At 46.3% G+C, this 19,264-nt stretch overlaps 1 protein-coding gene across 1 annotated transcript in view; it reads left to right on the plus strand.

Annotated features, from left to right (window-relative positions):
- FAM174A (family with sequence similarity 174 member A) overlaps nt 1-19,264 on the plus strand; it is a 61,188-nt gene that overhangs the window by 32,518 nt on the left and 9,406 nt on the right. The window contains exons 2-3 of the mRNA XM_064176395.1: nt 7,322-7,856; nt 15,545-15,682. Of these exons, the coding sequence (XP_064032465.1) occupies nt 7,322-7,856; nt 15,545-15,682 (673 nt within the window). The remainder of the gene's footprint in view (nt 1-7,321; nt 7,857-15,544; nt 15,683-19,264) is intronic.

Below are 19,264 nucleotides of genomic sequence, written 5' to 3' on the forward strand. Positions count from 1 at the left end.
CTTTGTCCTTTTTCCATGTCTTTCCCCACTCCAGGGGGAGGAGGAGCAGGAGACCATGCCTGGACTCAAAGTGGGCCTGTTGTGGCCTGCTGCCACAAATAGGCACATCCATAACAAGTCCTAGCAATGCACTATAAAGTAAGCATGCACTCTGAATTGCTCTGTAACTCAAAAACACTGAAACAGCCGTGTTCTGAGCATGCATTACCATGTGCAGACATTGGGTGTAAAGAAGTCCCTTACTACTACTAAGATGCAAATGCATGACTTGTGGCTACATAGCAAGACTTTAAGTTCCACTGCTGCTTCTTTTTAATTTCCTCCAAATTTCTGCAATAATATTAACAAAACATAGTAATAATAGCAAAAATAGCAGTAATATTCCTGAAGTAGTATTTTTAACTTTACCACAGTAGCTGCAAGCACAGGACAGGACTGAAAACATGGAAAACATTGATATTTAAAACCACATACTGAGAGATTTTGGCTCCCTCTGGTGAAAAAATGTGCATTAAAAAGTGAGATGCACAAAGTGCATAAAAATTCCTGTGTTGACCTCTCTCATTCAGATGTGGTGAGACACTGGAACAGATTGCCCAGGGAGGTGGTGGAAATCTCATCCATGGAGGTTTTTAAGGCAAGGCTGGATGTGGCTCTGAGCAACCTGATCTAGTGTGAAGTGTCCCTGCCCACAGCAGGGGGGTTGGAGCAAGATGATGCTTGAGGTCTCTTCCAGCGCTGACAATTCTATAATTCTATGATTCTTTTACTCTCTCCTTGCAACTTCTTCACAACCCTAAAGGATTTTGAGCTAGCCTCTTTGAGCTGATGACATGGAATTTTTCACTTTGTTTCCAATCCAGACCATAATGCCCTCTTCTTCAAAAGTGAGTATGTCATGCTCCAGCAAAACCAGGGAAGTATAATAATCCAACCCCTGAATAATCCAACTAAGTATAATAATCCAACCCCTGAATCTTCTGGCAACAATTTCATAGTCCAAAGAAATTTGGACTTAATGCCTTTAATTTATAACCTGCAGTTGTTTCTTTCCGTGTTCTATTCAGGTTCATTAAAAAGACCTGTCTGGACCTGCACCAGAAGATGGAGCTCGAACTCCACCAGGGAAAGTGCCAGTAATGAACGTTCTGGACAGTAACCTGTCAACATCTTGACACCCTGAAGCAATGAGGTAACCCTTTCTGCTTTAGCTTATAAATGTTCCACTTCACGTTTTTCCTGTCCCCATAAGGACCTCATGTGCAACATCCTATATATCCATTTCTGCCTTCACCAGATAAAGTCCCAGCACTGACATCTCATCTGGCCTCACAATCTACTGAAAACCACTCCATAGCCTTAAGGAACATGTGGTGTGTTCCTTTAGCTTGCAGTGCATGTTTCCTTTGTGTTTTATTATGCCTGGTAAGAGCTGTGGTTCAAAACCGACTGTGTCCTGCTCCATCTCTACCAGGGAAAGGGTCACAGAATCACACAGAAACACTCAGGTTGGAAAAGATCCCCAGGATCACCAAGTCCAACCGTTATCTCTACTCCACAAAGTTCACCCTTGAACCATATCCTCAAGCACCACATCCAAATGACTTTAAAACACATCCAGGGTTCATGACTCCACCACCTCCCTGAGCAGCTCATTGTAGTGCCTGACTGCTCTTGTTGGGAAAAAAGTGTTCTCTAATGTCCAGTCTAAACCTACCCAGTGGCAGCTTAAGGCCATTCCCTCTTGTTTCTGGAGTTACAGGACCATTAAGGTTGGAAAAGACCTCTAAGATCATTGCCCAACACCTGCACAACCACTAGACCACATCTCATAGACTCACAATACCTGAAGGGATACTGCAGGAAGGCTGCAGAGGGACTTTTGCCGAGGATGTCTAGAGTCAGACCAAGGCGGAATGGTTTGAAGCTGAGGCACAGCAGGGTTAGACTGGAGCTGAGGAAGAAGTTCTTCAGTAGGAGGCTGGTGAGACCCTGGAATAGGTTGCCCAGAGAGGCCACGGCTGCCTCCTGCCTGGGGGCACCGAAGGCCAGGCTGGATGAGGCCCTGAGCAACTGAGTCCAGTTGAGAGGTGTACCTGGGCATGGTGGGGAGGTTGGAACAGATGATCCCTGACATCCCTTCCAGCATGAGCCATTCTAGGATTCACAGAATGGTTTTTAAAGGATACTAAATATCATCTAGTTCCAACCCCCTGCCACGGACAGGGACATCTCCCACCAGAACAGGTTGCTGAAGGCCTCATCCAGTCCAGCCCCCAGCACCTCCAGGGATGGGGCAGCCACAACCTCCCTGGACAGCCTATACCAGTTTGAACTCCTCACCCTCTCTGTAGAGAACTGCTTCCTAATTTACAACTTGGCACAGCACCCTAGGTAGGGGGGAGTGAAAAGCTTCCCAGCAGATACTGAACCATTTGCCTGTGAGAAGAGACCAGCAGCAGCCTCTCCATGATGTCCTTCCAGGTAGCTGTAGACAGCAATGAGGTCTCCTCTCAGCCTCTTCTTTTTCAAACTAACCACCCCCAGCTCTCTCAGTCGCTGCTCTCCAGGTCCTTCCTCAGCTTCATCACCCACCTCTGCACTCTCTCCAGAACCTCCACATCCTTCACCACTGACTTCTCTATTCCAGACTCACAGTTTCCTTGCAGCTCCTCCATAGCCTGAAGGAGTTTATGACCTAGCATCTTTAATGCAGCTTATAACCTACAGCTTTTCACTTTATGTTTTGTTTGGCCCATTAAGCAATCATTTTCAAACTCAGTCGACTAAGTACTGCTACAGTACACCAGGAAAAGTGGCAGCATTGAGTCATCCTTAGAATCTCCTTGAAACTACTTCATAGACTGACAAAATTTGGGGTACACCCTGTCCTTTAGCTTGTAACCTGTAATCACAGAGTAACAGAGTAACAGAATGTCAGGGGCTGGAAAGGACCTCAAAAGCTCATCCAGCCCAAACCAGAGCAGGATCTCCTATAGCAGATCACACAGGAATGCGTCCAGGTGGGTTTTGAGTATCTCCAGAGAGGGAGACTCCCCAACTCCCCTGGGCAGCCTGTTCCAGGGTTGTCACCCTCACAGGGAAAAAAAATCCTCATGTTTGCATGAAACTTCCTATGCCTCAGCTTCCACCCACTGCCTTTTGTCTTGTCATAGAATCACAGAATCAGTCAAGGTTGGAAGGCACCATGAGGATCATCCAGTTCCAACTCCCCTGCTATGCCCAGGGACACCCTACCCTAGATCAGGCTGACCAGAGCCTCATCCAGCCTGGCCTCAAACACCTCCCTAGGCAACCCATTCCAGGCTCTCACCACTCTCATGCTGAACAACTTCCTCCTCATGTCCAGTCTGAATCTGCCCACTTCCAGCTTTGCTCCATTCCCTCTATTCCAGTCACTCCCTGGTAGCATGAAAAGTCCCTCCCCAGCTTTTTCTGTATACTTCAGATCCTGGAAGGCCAGAAGAAGGTCACCTGGGAGCCTCCTCTTCTCCAGACTGAACAGCCCCAACTCTTTCAGTCTGTCCTCACAGCAGAGCTGCTGCAGCCCTCTGAGCATCAGCTCTTCTCTGGACACGCTCAGCACGTCCACATCCTTCTTGTAATGGAGGCTCCAGAACTGGATGCAGTACTCCAGGTGGGGTCTCACCAGAGCGGAGTAGAGGGGGAGAATCACCTCCCTGGCCCTGCTGGCCACACTTCTCCTGATGCAGCCCAGGATCTCGTTGGCCCTCTGGGCTGCAAGTGCATACTGCTGGTTCATGTTGAGCTTCTTGTCCTCCAGCACCCCAAGGCTCTCTCCTCAGGGCTGTTCTCCAGCCACTCACTGCCCAGCCTGGATTTGTGCTTGGAATTGCCCTGACACAGATGCAGGATACTGCACTTGGTCTTGTTGAACCTGATGAGGTTGTCTTGTGCCCACCTCTCCAGCCTGTCCAGGTCCCTCTGGATGGCATCCCTTCCCTCCAGTGGGTCATTAGGCATTACTGAGCAGAGCCTGGCTCCATTCTCCTGGCACTCACCCGTTACATACTTATAAACACTGATGAGGTCTTCTCCTCTTCAAGCAGCAGAGCCCCAACTCCCTCAGTCTCTCCTCATAAGAGAGATGTTCCATTCCCTTCATCATCTTTGTGGCTCTGCACTGTATTCTCTCAAGCACCTCCCTGTCCTTCTTGAACTGAGGGGCCTAGAACTGGACATAGTACTCCAGATGTGGTCTCACCAGGGCAGAGTAGAGGGGCAGTAGAACCTCTCTCGACCTACTAACCACAGGCCTTCTAATATGTCCCCAGGAGTATGGTATTGGCTCTCTTGGGGGCCTGTTTAACTTTGTCTTTTATTTTGCCTGGTAAGAGTTCAAGTTCAGCACTGTATACGTCCAGTTCTAGCTCCACTAGGGAAAGTCCCAACACTGAAGTCTAATCCACAGCAGTTCTGGTAACTGTTTCACAGCCTGTTCTCAACACTGGATTTCTGTAACCCAGCTTAAAATTCTGGGAAATTGAAAATCTGCTGGCACTGTTTGTTTGGATTTAACTTCTGTCATAATAGCTGTGTACTAGAAGATAGAAACAGTATCTTTTCAACGTGAAGAAACTCCCTTTAGAAGTGTGGTTTGTGATACTTTTCCTAATGATTCAGAAAATAAAATCAATTGTTCAGCACAGAAAATGACAATGACTGGGCAGATTGCCAGGAAGGATGGGAACTGACTGAAACATATCATAGCAGCCAAACAGAAAGGGATCTGGGGGTGCTGATTGATACCCACCTGAACATGAGCCAGCAGTGTGCCCAGGTGGCCAAGAGAGCCAGTGGCATCCTGGCCTGCATCAGGAATGGTGTGGCCAGCAGGAGCAGGGAGGTCATTCTGCCCCTGTACTCTGCACTGGTTAGACCACACCTTGAGTACTGTGTTCAGTTCTGGGCCCCCCAGTTTAGGAGGGACATTGAGATGCTTGAGCGTGTCCAGAGAAGGGTGACGAGGCTGGGGAGAGGCCTTGAGCACAGCCCTATGAGGAGAGGCTGAGGGAGCTGGGATTGTTTAGCCTGGAGAAGAGGAGGCTCAGGGGTGACCTTATTGCTGTCTACAACTACCTGAAGGGTGGTTGTGGCCAGGGGGAGGTTGCTCTCTTCTCTCAGGTGGCCAGCACCAGAACGAGAGGACACAGCCTCAGGCTGCGCCAGGGGAAATTTAGGCTGGAGGTGAGGAGAAAGTTCTTCCCTGAGAGAGTCATTGGACACTGGAATGGGCTGCCCGGGGAGGTGATGGAGTCGCCGTCCCTGGAGCTGTTCAAGGCAGGATTGGACGTGGCACTTGGTGCCATGGTCTGGCCTTGAGCTCTGTGGTAAAGGGTTGGACTTGATGATCTGTGAGGTCTCTTCCAACCCTGATGATACTGTGATACTGTGATATCAAGGGACCTCTTAAAACTTCTTTTCTTTTCTTGTGTGTTTATTGGGTGTTCCTGAAAAGCAGAAAAAAGGCAAATCACAAACTCTGGTTACAAAATATGAACACCTTCAGACCAACTAACCTGCAAGAAAACTACAGGGATTTTTCACTTAAGTTGCCTGCTTGCAATTGGATATTGCTCTAAATTCAAATCTAGTAAACAGTCTGACACAGAAGGTATCAAACTTCTGAGATCAGACATACACTTCAAAATTCCCCTCTTTTTCCATATACATATGTCACACAATCTACTGAATGAATACACTGCATTCCTGAGTCTTTGCCTGTAGAAGTCCACATTGCCTAACTTCCACTACCCTCACACCATAACCAGATGGGATCCATACTAGGGCAATAAGAGAGCTGGCTAATGAGCTTGCCAAGCTGCTCTGCATCATTTATCAGCAGTCCTGGCTCACTGGAGAGGTCCCTAAAGACTGGAAGGTGCCAGTGTGGTGCCTATCCACAAGAAGGGCTGGAAGAACAACCCAGGAAATTACAGACCTGTCAGCCTGACGTGCCATGCAAGGTAGTGGAGCAGATCATCCTGAGTGCAATTACAGGGCACCTACACAATGGCCAGGGGATCAGACTTAGCCAGCATGGATTTAGGAGAGGTAGGACCTGCTTGACCAACCTGATTTCTTTTTATGACCAAGTGACCTGCCTGGTGGACATGGGGAAGGCTGCGGATGTAGTCTACCTGGACTTCATCAAGTCCTTTGACACTGTCTGCCATAGCCAACTCCTGGCCAAGATGGCAGCCCTTGGCTTGGACAGGAGCACTCTGCTGTGTTAAGAACTGGCTGGAAGGCTGAGCCCAGAGAGTGGTGGTGAACAGTGCCACATCCAGGTGGCAGCCACTTACTAGTGGTGTTCCCCAGGGATCAGTGCTGGGCCCAGTCCTGTTTAATATCTTCACTGATGATCTGGATAGAATCACAGAATCAAGCAGGTTGGAAGAGACCTCCAAGATCATCCAGTCCAACCTAGCACCCAGCCCTAGCCAGTCAACTAGACCATGGCACAAAGTGCCTCATGCAGGCTTTGCTTGAACACCTCCAGGGATGGTGACTCCACCACCCCTCTGGGCAACCCATTCCAATGCCAATCACTCTCTCTGGATGAGTGGATGGAGTTCACCATCAGTAAGTCTGCAGACAACACCAAGCTGGAAGCATGCCTTGATCTGTTAGAGGGCAGGAGCGCTCTGCAGCGGGACCTGGACAGCCTGGACAGTCTGGACAGATGGGCACAGACCAATGCTATGAGTTTTAACAAGTCCAAGTGCAGGGTTCTGGACTTTGGCCACAGCAACCCTGTGCAGCACTACAGGCTGGGGACAGAGTGGCTGGAGAGCAGCCAGGCAGAAAGGGACCCGGGGGTACTGGCTGGCAGCTGAACATGAGCCAGCAGTGTGCCCAGGTGGCCAAGAAGGCGAATGGCATCCTGGCCTGTATCAGGAAGTGTGGGCAGCAGGTCTTCAGGTTTCCTAACCTTCTTACTCTTACCTTTCTTCAACCACTTTACAGGAAGGCTCAATACAGGAAAAACTGAGCAGATCACAAATCACCAGCTCCTTAATGACTGGGTGTTAGGACTGGGAACACGAACCTCCGGCAGACGGCCGTTCCGAACAAAGTTCCCAAGCTCTGCAAACACTGCCCCACAGGCAAACGGGATAGACTGCATGTCAGGGTGCCGCCTGCTGCCGCCGCACCTCCGCGCACCCCCACCCACCCGGCAGCTCCCGGCAGGCGCTCGGCGGGCCCAGCCCCACGGAAGCTCACGGCTTGAGCAGCAGGCAGCACGCTGCAGGGCCGAGGCGGCCAGACCACTGAGGGGCTCTGCGAAACGCTTACCCCTCCCGCCTGTGCGCACCCCGACTGCCCCCGGTCCCGCACACGTCGCCGCCCCGCACACGTCACGGCCGCCCGGAGCGGGGCGGGCTGACCGCCGGCTCCCATGGCAGCGGTGCGCGGCAGGCGGAGAGTGCTTCCGCTCGCAGCGGCCACACGGCGGCAGCGCCCGCCCGCGCTCAGGCCGCGCCGCGCCGTAACGTGGATCCAGGCCTGCGCTGGGCAGGAGAAGAGGACAGCATGTGGCCGCCGCCGCTGCCATGGCTCCTGGCGTGGCTGCTCCTGGCAGCCCGTTGCGGGGCTGCTGCGGCGGCGGCCTTTCCTTCCCGGAGTGCCGCTGTTGATTCCCAGCGCCCCACGGTGGCGGCTGGCGACGGAACCACGCGAAGCAGTAGCAGCCGCCTGGCCGAGGTGTCGGCTCCTCCCGAGCACGGCCAGCCCATGACTCAGCGCGCCCTGTCCGTGTTAGTGCTGGCCAGCGCCTCCCTCATCGTCTACTTCGTGATCCGGACCGTGCGGTGAGGGTGGGGGGCTCCACCGACCACAGTGCTGTCGCGGGGAGCGGGCGGGTGGAGGAGGATCTTGCCCCCTCTCGGCCACCGTAGCGAGGCGTCGTGTCGCCAGCGGCCGGGAGAGCCTTGCTGCTGCCAGCGCCTCGCCAGGCCCAGCCGCTTCTGTCGGCTGTCGAGGTCCGCTCGGCTCCAGCGGGCAGTGCTCGCCGCCGCATGAGGTGCCTGGGACATGCCGCCTGGCCGCCGCGTGTAGGTGGAAAGGTGATGGCACGGCCGCCGCGCACAGCAGTGACGGCCCTGGTCACGGTGGGTCCTCTCCCGGCAGCCTCCCGTTTAGGTGGGCTTATCGCTGCTGACATCTGTCGGCTCGTTTCAGTTTGATTTTGCACCTGCCGTGGGTTATTTTTGTCCCGTTTGCACATTTTTCTCTGGGCTGAATTTGTCCATCACCCCTTCACTTTGTGCTTTCTTTTCCAGTAAACGTACGTATTTATCACTTTCTTAGGGAAAGGGACCTGGCAGCAGGACAAGGGAGGTTATTCTGCCCCTGCACTCAGCACTGGTCAGGCCACACCTTGAGTGCTGTGTCCAGTTCTGGGCTCCTCAATTCAAGAGAGATGTTGAGGTGCTGGAACTTGTCCAGAGAAGGGCGACAAAGCTGGTGAGGGGCCTGGAACACAAAGCCTATGAGGAGAGGCTGAGGGAGCTGGGGGTGTTTAGCCTGGAGAAGAGGAGGCTCAGGGGTGACCTTATTGCTGTCTACAAGTACCTGAAGGGAGGCTGTAGCCAGGTGGGGGTTGGTCTCTTCTCCCAGGCAACCAGCAATAGAGCAAGGGGACACAGTCTCAAGTTGTGCTGGGGGAAAGTATAGGCTGGATGTTAGGAGGAAGTTCTTCACAGAGAGAGACATTGCATTGGAATGGGCTGCCCAGGGAGGTGGTGGAGGCACCATCCCTGGAGGTGTTCAAGAAGAGACTGGCTGAGGCACTTCATGCCATGGTCTAGTTGACTGGACAGGGCTGGGTGCTAGGTTGGACTGGATGATCTTGGAGGTCTCTTCCAACCTGGCTGATTCTATGATTCTCTGATTTTTGAAGTGCATCCACTACCATGCACCTGACTTAATGCCTTTTTTTTTTCCCCCACAGAACTATCGGCTATGTTATTCACTACCTGATTTTAGACATAGTTTGTCAGTGTGTTTTGTTTGCCTTGGAGTTTTACTTTCTCTGCATCTTGATTAAAGTGTGAAACTTCTCCTGGGCAAAGCCCAGATATGTGGTTTTACAAAGCACACATTCGGTATGCAACAAGTTCTCTATGCAGTGTGCACTGCAGTTAGATAACCTTGTGTTTATGTGACCAGTAAGCCTGATGTGTTCCAGAAGGGTACTGGAAAGGTGGTAGTCTGTGTAGGCAATTACTAGGTCCAAGCACACTAGGATATCCTGACTGCTGATATTACAGATCATTCTTGAGCAGCTGGCAGTTTTACTTTCATTAGAGTGTGTATCTAGTTGACTGGCTAGGGCTGGGGGATAGGTTGGACTGGATGATCTTGGAGGTCTCTTCCAACCTGGTTGATTCTATGATTCTATTCTATGATCATCAAGACTCCGAGGCTCTGAAGTGACCTTATTGTGGCCTGCCGGTATCTGAAGGGGGCCTACAAAAAAGCTGGGGAGGGACTTTTTAGGATATCAGGAAATCACAGGACTAGGGGGAATGGAGCTAAGCTGGAGGTGGGGAGATGCAGACTGGACATGAGGAGGAAGTTGTTGAGCATGAGAGTGGTGAGAGGCTGGAATGGGTTGCCCAGGGAGGTGGTTGAGGCTCCATGCTTGGAGGTGTTTGAGGCCAGGCTGGATGAGGCTGTGACCAGCCTAATCTAGGGTAGGGTGTCCCTGCCCATGGCAGGGGAGTTGGAACTAGATGATGCTTGTGGTCCCTTCCAACCCTGACTGACTCTATGATTTTATATATCTTAGAGAAAACTGCATAATCTCTTAAGCAGATTTTGAGTAGTGTTACAGAAAGCCCAGATAAATAATTAAAAGCCTTTCATTGCAGGAGCTGGAGAAGAGAGTTACTATCTTCTGCCACTGTTTTCTGAATAACTGGCTACTATTTGATATTATAGGTTTGGAAATAGGAAAGTTAAACCTGTTTTTATATACTACTTCTTTCTGTTGTGTCTTGACTTCTGAAATTTGGAACAGATGAAGAACATGTCCTTCTGAATTTGAGCTTGTGGCTGAAATATTTTTGGTAATGATTTTGTTGGAAATGTAGGGTTTGGGTACAGACCTCCCAGTTTTCTTTTGAAAGATTTTGTTAAGATGAAACCCTATATATTGTTATTAGACATAAATGTTTCAGGGCTTTTTACAGACTTGCAGACTTAGCCAGGTCACCTGCCTCGTGAATGAAGAGAAAATGATGGACATCAGCGTTTTAGATAGGCATTTGGTTTTGTCCCTTGTGCCATCCTTCTGGACCAGTTGTCCATCTGTGTGATGAGCAGGTTCATGATGTACTGGGCGATGAACTGGCTGGATGGTGGAGCTTGAAGGTTTGAGGTGAATGGATCTACATCTGATTTACAGGCAGCCCGCAGCAGGGCTTGGTTCTTGAGCCAGTTATCCAGGGGCAAGAGTTGCGCACACCACTAGCAAGTTTGATACTAATGATACTAAAACGGGAGGTGCACTTGGTTCTTTCAAAGGACAAAAGACCATGCAGTGGGATCTAGGAAGATTGGAGTCCTGAGCAATCATCTGTGGCTTGAAATTTCACAGGAAGTGGTGGTAGGCACTTGGGGAGCAGTAGTGCTGACCACAAGTATAAACTGGAAGAGGAGTGCCTGGTGAGCAACCCTGAGAAGGATATTTGGGAGTGCTGACTGAGAGTGGGCCCTGGCAGTCAGGAAGGCAAACTGCATTCTGGGGTACATCAAAACAGAGTATGGTTGGCCAGTTAAAATAGGCGATTGTCTTTGCCATATTTAGCATATGTATGGCAACTGAAATGGACAGTCACTGAGTGGCAGTGGCTGGTAGGCAGATTTGGAGGTTGCTCAGTCCAATTTCCTACTCTTGGCAGAGTCACCTACGGCAGGTTGGTTGGCTCTGCTCCAGCTGAGTCTTAAGTATCTCTAATGATGCAGATTGTACAACCTGTCTAGGCAACATCATGTTCCTATATTTTGCCACTCACAGTTAAGAAAGTTTCTTTTGTTGATGATGCTGCTAGTGGGCTTTGTTTTTCCTCAATCACATTGGTGAAAAAAGTTTTTATAGCCTTTTGTAGAGTCTCTTGGATTGGAGGTCTTACTTGCACAGATTTGTTTTGCTTCAATAGCTAATTCTGCCAATTGCAAAAGAAGTTTTTTGCTTTTATGAATCTGTTCCTGTAGATATATAACTCCTTTTATAATTGAAGACTGCACAGAATAAAGTACATAGCACCAAGCTCATATAGGATATCCATCAGATCTAGGATTGAAAACACCTGCAGCACAGTCATGATTTGTTCAGTCTACCAGTGAAGTTTTTTTGCCTTTTTTGCTTCTTAAATTTGATACTTTCATAAAATACCTTATGTGTGTGATTTGTCTTCATGGTGTATAGAAAGGCTATAATTACAATTCCTATGTTCTTTTGATTTTCTCCCTGTTACTCTGTCTGGAGGAGAGTTTTGGTTTTATAACTTGGAGTCTGTTGCAGACAGAAGTGATATTCCAGGTTTACGTAGGAAGAAGTACCTGCTCTTAAGCCTTTAAATCTCCACTCTTGCTGAGTTTTTGAGAAGAAAGGTGTATGTAGCAAATGAGGTGAAATAGCTTTTACTCATTTTTAGAGAAAAGTGTGCTGCATGCTTCACATGCCAAATAAGACATCCAAAATACATATCAGTGTGAATTGTGTATCATGATTTTAACTTAAAACAACTTTCTGGGAAGTTATTTTTAAGCCTTTTGAAGGGTGATGGCTAAATGTCTTTTGTGAGTGTGAAACCTGTATCTCCTGCATGCCTTTTGTAGAAGGAAAGCTCAGTTCGCTTCAAGTAATAACTTTATGAGAATACTTTTAGTAAGAGACATAGCTCAGAAAAAAAATAATGCAAAATAGGCATTGAGGGAGAATGTAAATAAATGATACCATATTTTCTGGTGCAAGGTGTGAGAAAACTTCAGGATGGACCTTTCCCAGCAGTGTGTCAACTGTGGAATGGATAAAGCTTAGTTCTGCCACATAGATTGTTACTGAACTCCTCCACAATACTTTTGCTGGGTTGTGAGTGCTTCCTGTTACTTATCCACCTCTTTGAAAGTAGTCTGTCTTTGGAACTATTGAGCAAGAAAGTCTGAATTCCAGTTCTGAGGAGGCCCATGTGTAAGACTTGTATGTAGGTTGAGATGCTGGGAGATCTACAATTGCCTTGGCATGTGCTTCTCAGAGTCCTCTAAAATACTGTGAAGCTAAAAGTTGACAAGGTGAAGAAGTTGGATCATTAGTAGAGTTTAGTAAGAGTAAAAAGCTTTTAATAGAAAGACACTAACTAAAAAGACAGGGAGATTTGCAGTTACTACCTTACTGGACTGATCTTATTTAAAATACTTGTGGCTTCCAGCCAGAGTAGTGTCATATCCCTGGATAAATAAGGATGGTATAATATAGTTTGTTTATTTTCTTTACCTAGATGGAAGTGACTACATGAAAATGTCATTTAGTGGTAACCTTTTTAGCATTCAGAGACATTTATATGTTAAAATTACAGTTTGCAATATATGTGTGCAGTCATCATAGAAATTCTGTAATATATGTGGTGATTCTTGGTCAGTCTTCTACTAATCTAAGTAATTCTGTTAGACCAGCACTTTGTGTTTGTCAGGCATCACTGAAGGAAAGGCATTGCTGACTATCACAGGGTGACAGGGTTGGAAGGGACCTCCATAGATCATCATAGATCATCAAGTCCAACCCTCCCTGTCAGAGCAGGACCATAAAATCTAGTGCAGGTCACACAGGAATGCATTCAGGCAGGTCTTGAAGGTCTCCAGAGCAGGAGACTCTCTGGGCAGCCTGTTCCAGTGCTCCATGACCCTTACAGTAAAGAATTTTTTCCTCATGTTGAGGTGGAACTCTCTGTCCTGTAGTTTATAATCATTACTCCTAGTTCTATCACAGGGCACAACTGAGAAGAGTTTGTCCCTTTTGTCCCCCTGCCCTCAGATATTTATAAACATTGATTAGATCCCCTGTAGATCTTCTCTTCCTTAGACCAAACAGCCTCAGGTGCCTCAGCCTTTCCTCATCAGGCAATGCTCCAGCCCCTTCAGCATCCTCACAGCCCTCTGTTGGACTCTTTTGAGTAGATCGCTGTCCCTCTTGAACTGGGGAGCCCAAAACTGAAGGCAGTATTCCAAGTGACACAACCATGTACAAGTACATAAAGGGCAGCTAATAGTGAGGATGCAGGCATTCGTGGCATTGCTTTAGCATCATAGTTGTAACCATACATGTATGCTACTTAAGCATCTCCAGTATTCTTTCAGCCTTTTCATCCCTTTTTCAACAGCATTTCTTTGAACCTAGAAATTTGTGCTAGCCTTATGATGTTTGTTTTTTTCCCTGATGTAGACATGGTCTATGACTGTTGTAGGTATTTTTGACTCAGAGTAATGACTTGCTTTTCGTTTTACCCCATTAAGTAAAAAACAGTGTAGGTGATATCCATGGAAATACTGACCATAGAAACATAAGTGATATTCATAGGAATACTGACCATATAAATAGTGTGAACTGTCTCTCCTTGTGTTCAATGTGATATCCAGTTCTGTAGGTTGTTTGGCAGTGCTCATCTGAGTGTGTCTCTCCTACTTCTGTTAAAACAGTTGCAGATCACTTATCTTCTGCTTTAGTAACAGTAAAAGGTGCAGTATGTATGAAACAACCATACTTCCCACCACACTTTAAGATGAAAGATTTAGAATAATTCTCTTCTGCTTGGTGCTTTGAATTATACAACATTTTCCTATATTGAGGCCTAAAGTCCAGCTGTAATGAAGGAAGAAAGTGGAAGAAGCTCTATCTTGAACCCAAAGGCAAAATTTCCTTAATTAAGTTAGATATTTCAGGTTGTGTTAAAGCACTTAAATGCCTGGCACAACAGGCATTTACTCCCTCAAGTCATAGCTCAGGGTAGAGGAAATGATCATGTCCATCATTGCTTTTTAGAGTACCAGGAACTCTAAAGTGTGTATTTTATACTCTTCTCCTCCTAACAAGGTTATGTTTACCTCTGAGTTCTAATAGAAGGTCTAATTCGCTGGAGTATACTTGCTGCTGCTGTGTGTTCTTTCAAAATTGCCCCAGTGCGAGAAGGTGAATGCTTTTCCAAGAAGTATTAATAAATAAAGAAACTCAAGCACACCAAAATTCAGGACATAATCTAAAGCTGAGGGTCTCAATATAGCAGTTGTCTGTTACAAGATGGTTAAAGTAGTGCCTCAGTGTAGAGCAGAAAGGTGATTATCCACAGTATAATAATAGTACAATATAGATATTATTAATGTTATAGATAGATTTTTAAAAGTTGTTATTATTATTACTACTATCTCTGGGGTACCCAATATTGAAGTTCCTGAATGTTGTTAATAGCTTTCCTAGGCACCTAGCTTGGGTCTGTAAACTTTAGTGTTTCTAAAAGGAAGTGCTGCTATCAGTATCACCTTTGAGTTTAGCACTGAGTGCCTAGAAAGCAAATGCTTTTTTGATTCTTTCTTTGAAGTCCAGTAGCAGTCATATAGCTCCTGTTTGCTAGTACAGAGTAGCTAAAAGGGACTTTGCAAGCATTTTAAACCTATATGCTTTTTCATAGCATTTGCTGGGCAGGTAGTGATCTGAGTACCTGATCCTCAAAAATTTGAGCAGGTCATATTCATGCACTTAGGAGTAGTTCTGCAAACCCAGATGGAGTGGTTCTGTGTGCACAAAGCTTATGTGGGACTCAGGTAGACACAGAAGCAATGCAAAGTGAGAAAAGCATATGCAAAGAGCCTGCAGTAAGCACTATGCCTTAATCCTGAAGTGTGAATCACTGCCTTTTCCTTCTGCATTTTGTGAAATATGCATAACTCACTTTTATCCCAAAGTGTAATTATAAACAGTGTTTTTAATGTGATAGCTATAAAAGACTTCACAGATAATGATAACAACTTCCAGTGCCACTCATGATTTGCATTACAGTTTTGCTATAGTTGAGCTTCTCTCTGATTTGCTCTGCTATTTTATAGAGTTGCATAAAATACGTAGAGAATGTGTAGGAAGATTTATTTTTCCTTATTTTTGGATCTGCTAGAAGTTGTACTTGCATGCTTTTTTACCTGGCACTGTGAGGTGTCTATGTAGGCTTTGAGTGTTCACTACAGTAATCTTTCACAAAACTGCAGATAACGTTGCTATTGATGTTAATAATTTCATGTAAGTTCCTGACTTTTAGAGTTGCCTGACCTCTGAATTTCATAGAGCTAAGTATGTCCACTTTGTGTATACCACATTGATTATGTATGAATATGTATACCACATTGAATATCAATATAGCTGTGTTTTAAGGGGTAATTTTCTTACGCTGTGGGCATAGAAAGTAGAAGAGCATTTATAGAACTTAAATGTTTTAAAATACATTTTCAGGCTCAGAAGGCAGAACAGAAAAACCAGAAGATATGGAGTTTTGGATACAAACATAGAAAACATGGAGCTGACCCCACTAGAGCAAGAGGATGATGACGATGACGATACAACACTATTTGATGCCAATATTCCTCGGAGGTTTGTATATAGAAGCTAATTGTACTTGTAGCAATAGAACTGAAGGAGTATGGGTGATAAGCAGTTTCACTTAGAAAGCTCACTGCAATGCCATATGTATGTAGTTGGGCAAGGACTGTCAAGGTCCCTCGAAGTTTAAATGGGCAAGAATTTAGTGGGCAAGAGGATAACTGTCATTTGTCTTCAGCACGTGAATTCCAGAGAAATGGAGAGGAAGTTAGGACATTTTTGTTAAAAATATGGTGTCATTGAAATTTGTGTTAGTTGACAGTTTAGCTTTTATCTCTCCCTTTTCTGATTTTTATTTTTCATTTTGGAAGGCTCTCAATTTTTCGTGTGTTTTCTCTCCTGTAAGTTCTGCTTCCAGCAGCTTTGCACTGCTTTCTTATTGCTAAAGTAGTCAGCAGTTAGTTGATGATGATCCCTCACCAATTTTTAGATACAGACTGCTGCACGAAAGAGTTTGTATTCTTAAGTCACTCTGTGGAACTATGTAGATACAAGAAAATTTTGTTACATTCCCTTATTGTCCTCACACACATTGTGATCAATTCAAACTGAAACTTGTGCAATCCAAACCTAAAACTTTCTTTATTAATGCAGTCACACTACACATGCAAAGACGTAACAAAAAAAAATTGACAGAGTTGGCACAGTGAGGGACTACTGTTCATGTACCAGAAAAGATGAAGTTAATTCCACCAGTCACAGACAGTAGTTGATTCATCACCTTCATGTGAAACTCAAGTAAAGTCAAGCAAAGCAACTGGACAAATGCAATACATAATGCCTCCAGTTGAAGGTAATTGAGTGGCAAGTCAGGTGTTTAGCTGTTTTTCAGGAAACAACTTGGGCTACAGTTCTGGTGCTCCAAGTTCAGTCTCTCTTAGCTTTCCAGCCACTCTGTCCCCAGCCTGTAGCACTGCTTGGGGTTGTTGTGGCCAAAGTGTAGGACCCTGCACTTGGCCTTGTTAAAATATCTTTCTTAGATCTTCCAGCTTCTCTTGTAACTCAATAAGTAGACTTGGACATACTTGACGACCAGTGAACATGATACTTTTCCTGATTGTTTATTTTACAGGAGTATCAAGTAATCTTTTTACTATGACTATGGCTAGTCATAATTAGAAAACAGTATGATAACAAGAGCATTGTATTCATGTTATAGAGGTTACTTCATACTCCTGTGTGCTTTGGACATTAGCCAGGGTTGTACCTCTTAAGTTTCAAGGAGCTGATTATGTCTCTCTCCAGAGAAGTATTTTATATAAGGGACTATACTATTACTATGTAAAATAGGTATATGCACTGTGTCTTCTAGTGCAGAGGAGGCTGTTAATAAGTGATACTGAAATACCTGTGTCTTATGCATGTAGATAGGTCTTTGATTTTTAACAATAACTTCCAGTTTACCCATGTGGGAGGGTTATCTTCCAGACACTGAAATGGCAGCGTGCATCTTCTAACCCTACTCTTTTATCTTAGCAGATTGCTGTCTAAATGTAATTCACGTTCTACAGATGAATCTTAAATTCCTAACATGAAGCTTACTATGTATTAAGATAAACAAGATTATGTTTGTGAAATCTGAAGCGATAAAATTCCTCAGAGGCTCAAAGTGTTTCTTTAGACCTCTTTGCACACCGTAAAACAGAAGCAGTGAAACCCTAAAGGGAGGGTTCACTAAAACAAGTTTTCAGAAGATGGATTTCTGATTGTCTTTATTCAAGTATTTAACTGAAGAATGCACAATACTTAGAAATGGTTACAAATCCATTTTGCAGTCATGCTCTTGCAGCAGCTTATGGAGTAACCATAGTATATAAAGCAGGTGGTAATGTTCTTGCCTGGTTTATATAATTCAGTTACTTTATTGTTGGTTATGTCATTCTTATCCCTTACAGGGTGTGTAGGGATGAAACAAAAGTGAAAACAGTCAGAAAAATAATTATGGTGTAAGACTGGGGATCCTTATTTTACTTTCCACTTTTTATCACACCAACATGCTAGGGTGATAACTGGGATGTATATATGCTTGTTGACTATCAGTCTAAAGAGACAAACCTGAGAACTTAGAAAGTCTCAATAGGGCTGTAGCAAGGATCTTGTATATTTCTATCTTAATTATTCAATCAGATAGAGGATATCCTGCTCATTCCCCTTCAAAATACATCTTGGAAACTCAATTAAGTAGCTGTCTCATAGAATCATAGAATCAACCAGGTTGGAAGAGACCTCCAAGATCATCCAGTCCAACCTAGCACCCAGCCCTAGCCAGTCAACCAGACCATGGCACTAAGTGCCTTATCCAGGCTTTTCTTGAAGACCCCCAGGGACGGTGCCTGCACCACCTCCCCAGACAGCTCATTCCAATGCCAATCACTCTCTCTGTGAAGAACTTCCTCCTAACATCCAGCCTATACCTACCCTGGCACAACTTGAGACTGTGTCCCCTTGTCCTATTGCTGGTTACCTGGGAGAAGAGGCCACCCCCCACCTGGCTACAATGCCCCTTCAGGTAGTTGTAGACAGTAATAAGATCACCTCTGAGCCTCCTCTTCTCCAGGCTAAACAGGCCCAGCTCCCTCAGCATCTCCTCATAGGATTTGTGTTCCAGGCCCCTCACCAGCTTTGTTGCCCTTCTCTGGACACCTTCCAGCACCTCAATATCTTTCTTGAATTGAGGAGCCCAGAACTGGACACAGCACTCAAGGTGTGGCCTGACCAGTGCTGAGTACAGGGGCAGAATAACCTCCCCTGTCCTGCTGGCCACACTGTTCCTGATGCAGGCCAGGATGCCATTGGCTCTCTTGGCCACCTGGGCACACTGCTGGCTCATCTTCAGCTTACTATCTATCAGTACCCCCAGGTCCCTTTCCTCCTGGCTGCTCTCCAGCCACTCAGTCCCCAGCCTGTATTGCTGCTTGGGGTTGTTGTGGCCAAAGTGCAGAACCCTGCACTTGGCCTTGTTCAATCTCATCCCATTGGCCTCTGCCCACCCATCCAGCCTGTCCAGGTCCCTCTGCAGGGCTCTCCTACCTTCCAAGAGATCCACACCTGCTCCTAGCTTGGTGTCATCTGCAAACTTACTGATGCTGGACTCAATCCCCTCATCCAGGTCATCAATAAAGATATTGAACAGGACTGGGCCCAGCACTGATCCTTGAGGAACACCACTAGTGACAGCTGCCAACTGGATGTGGCACCATTCACCACCACTCTCTGAGCTCTGCCATCCAGCCAGTTCTTGATCCAGCACAGAGTGAATCTGTCCAAGCCATGAGCTGCCAGCTTGGCCAGGAGCTTCTTGTGGCAGATGGTGTCAAAGGCTTTGCTGAAGTCCAGGTAGACTCCATCCACAGCCTGCCCCACATTCACCAGGCAGGTAACCTGATCATGAAAGGAGATCAGGTTGGTGAGGCAGGACCTGCCCCTCCTAAACCCATGCTGGCTGGGCCTGATCCCTTGGCCATCCTATAGGTGCTTTGTGATGGCACCCAAGATGACCTGTTCCATGGCCTTGCCTGGCACTGAGGTCAGGCTCACAGGTCTGTAGTTTTCTGGCTCCTCCTTCCAGCCCTT

The sequence above is a fragment of the Pogoniulus pusillus genome, chromosome Z (assembly GCF_015220805.1).
Source record: "Pogoniulus pusillus isolate bPogPus1 chromosome Z, bPogPus1.pri, whole genome shotgun sequence".
NCBI classification, from domain to species: domain Eukaryota; kingdom Metazoa; phylum Chordata; class Aves; order Piciformes; family Lybiidae; genus Pogoniulus; species Pogoniulus pusillus.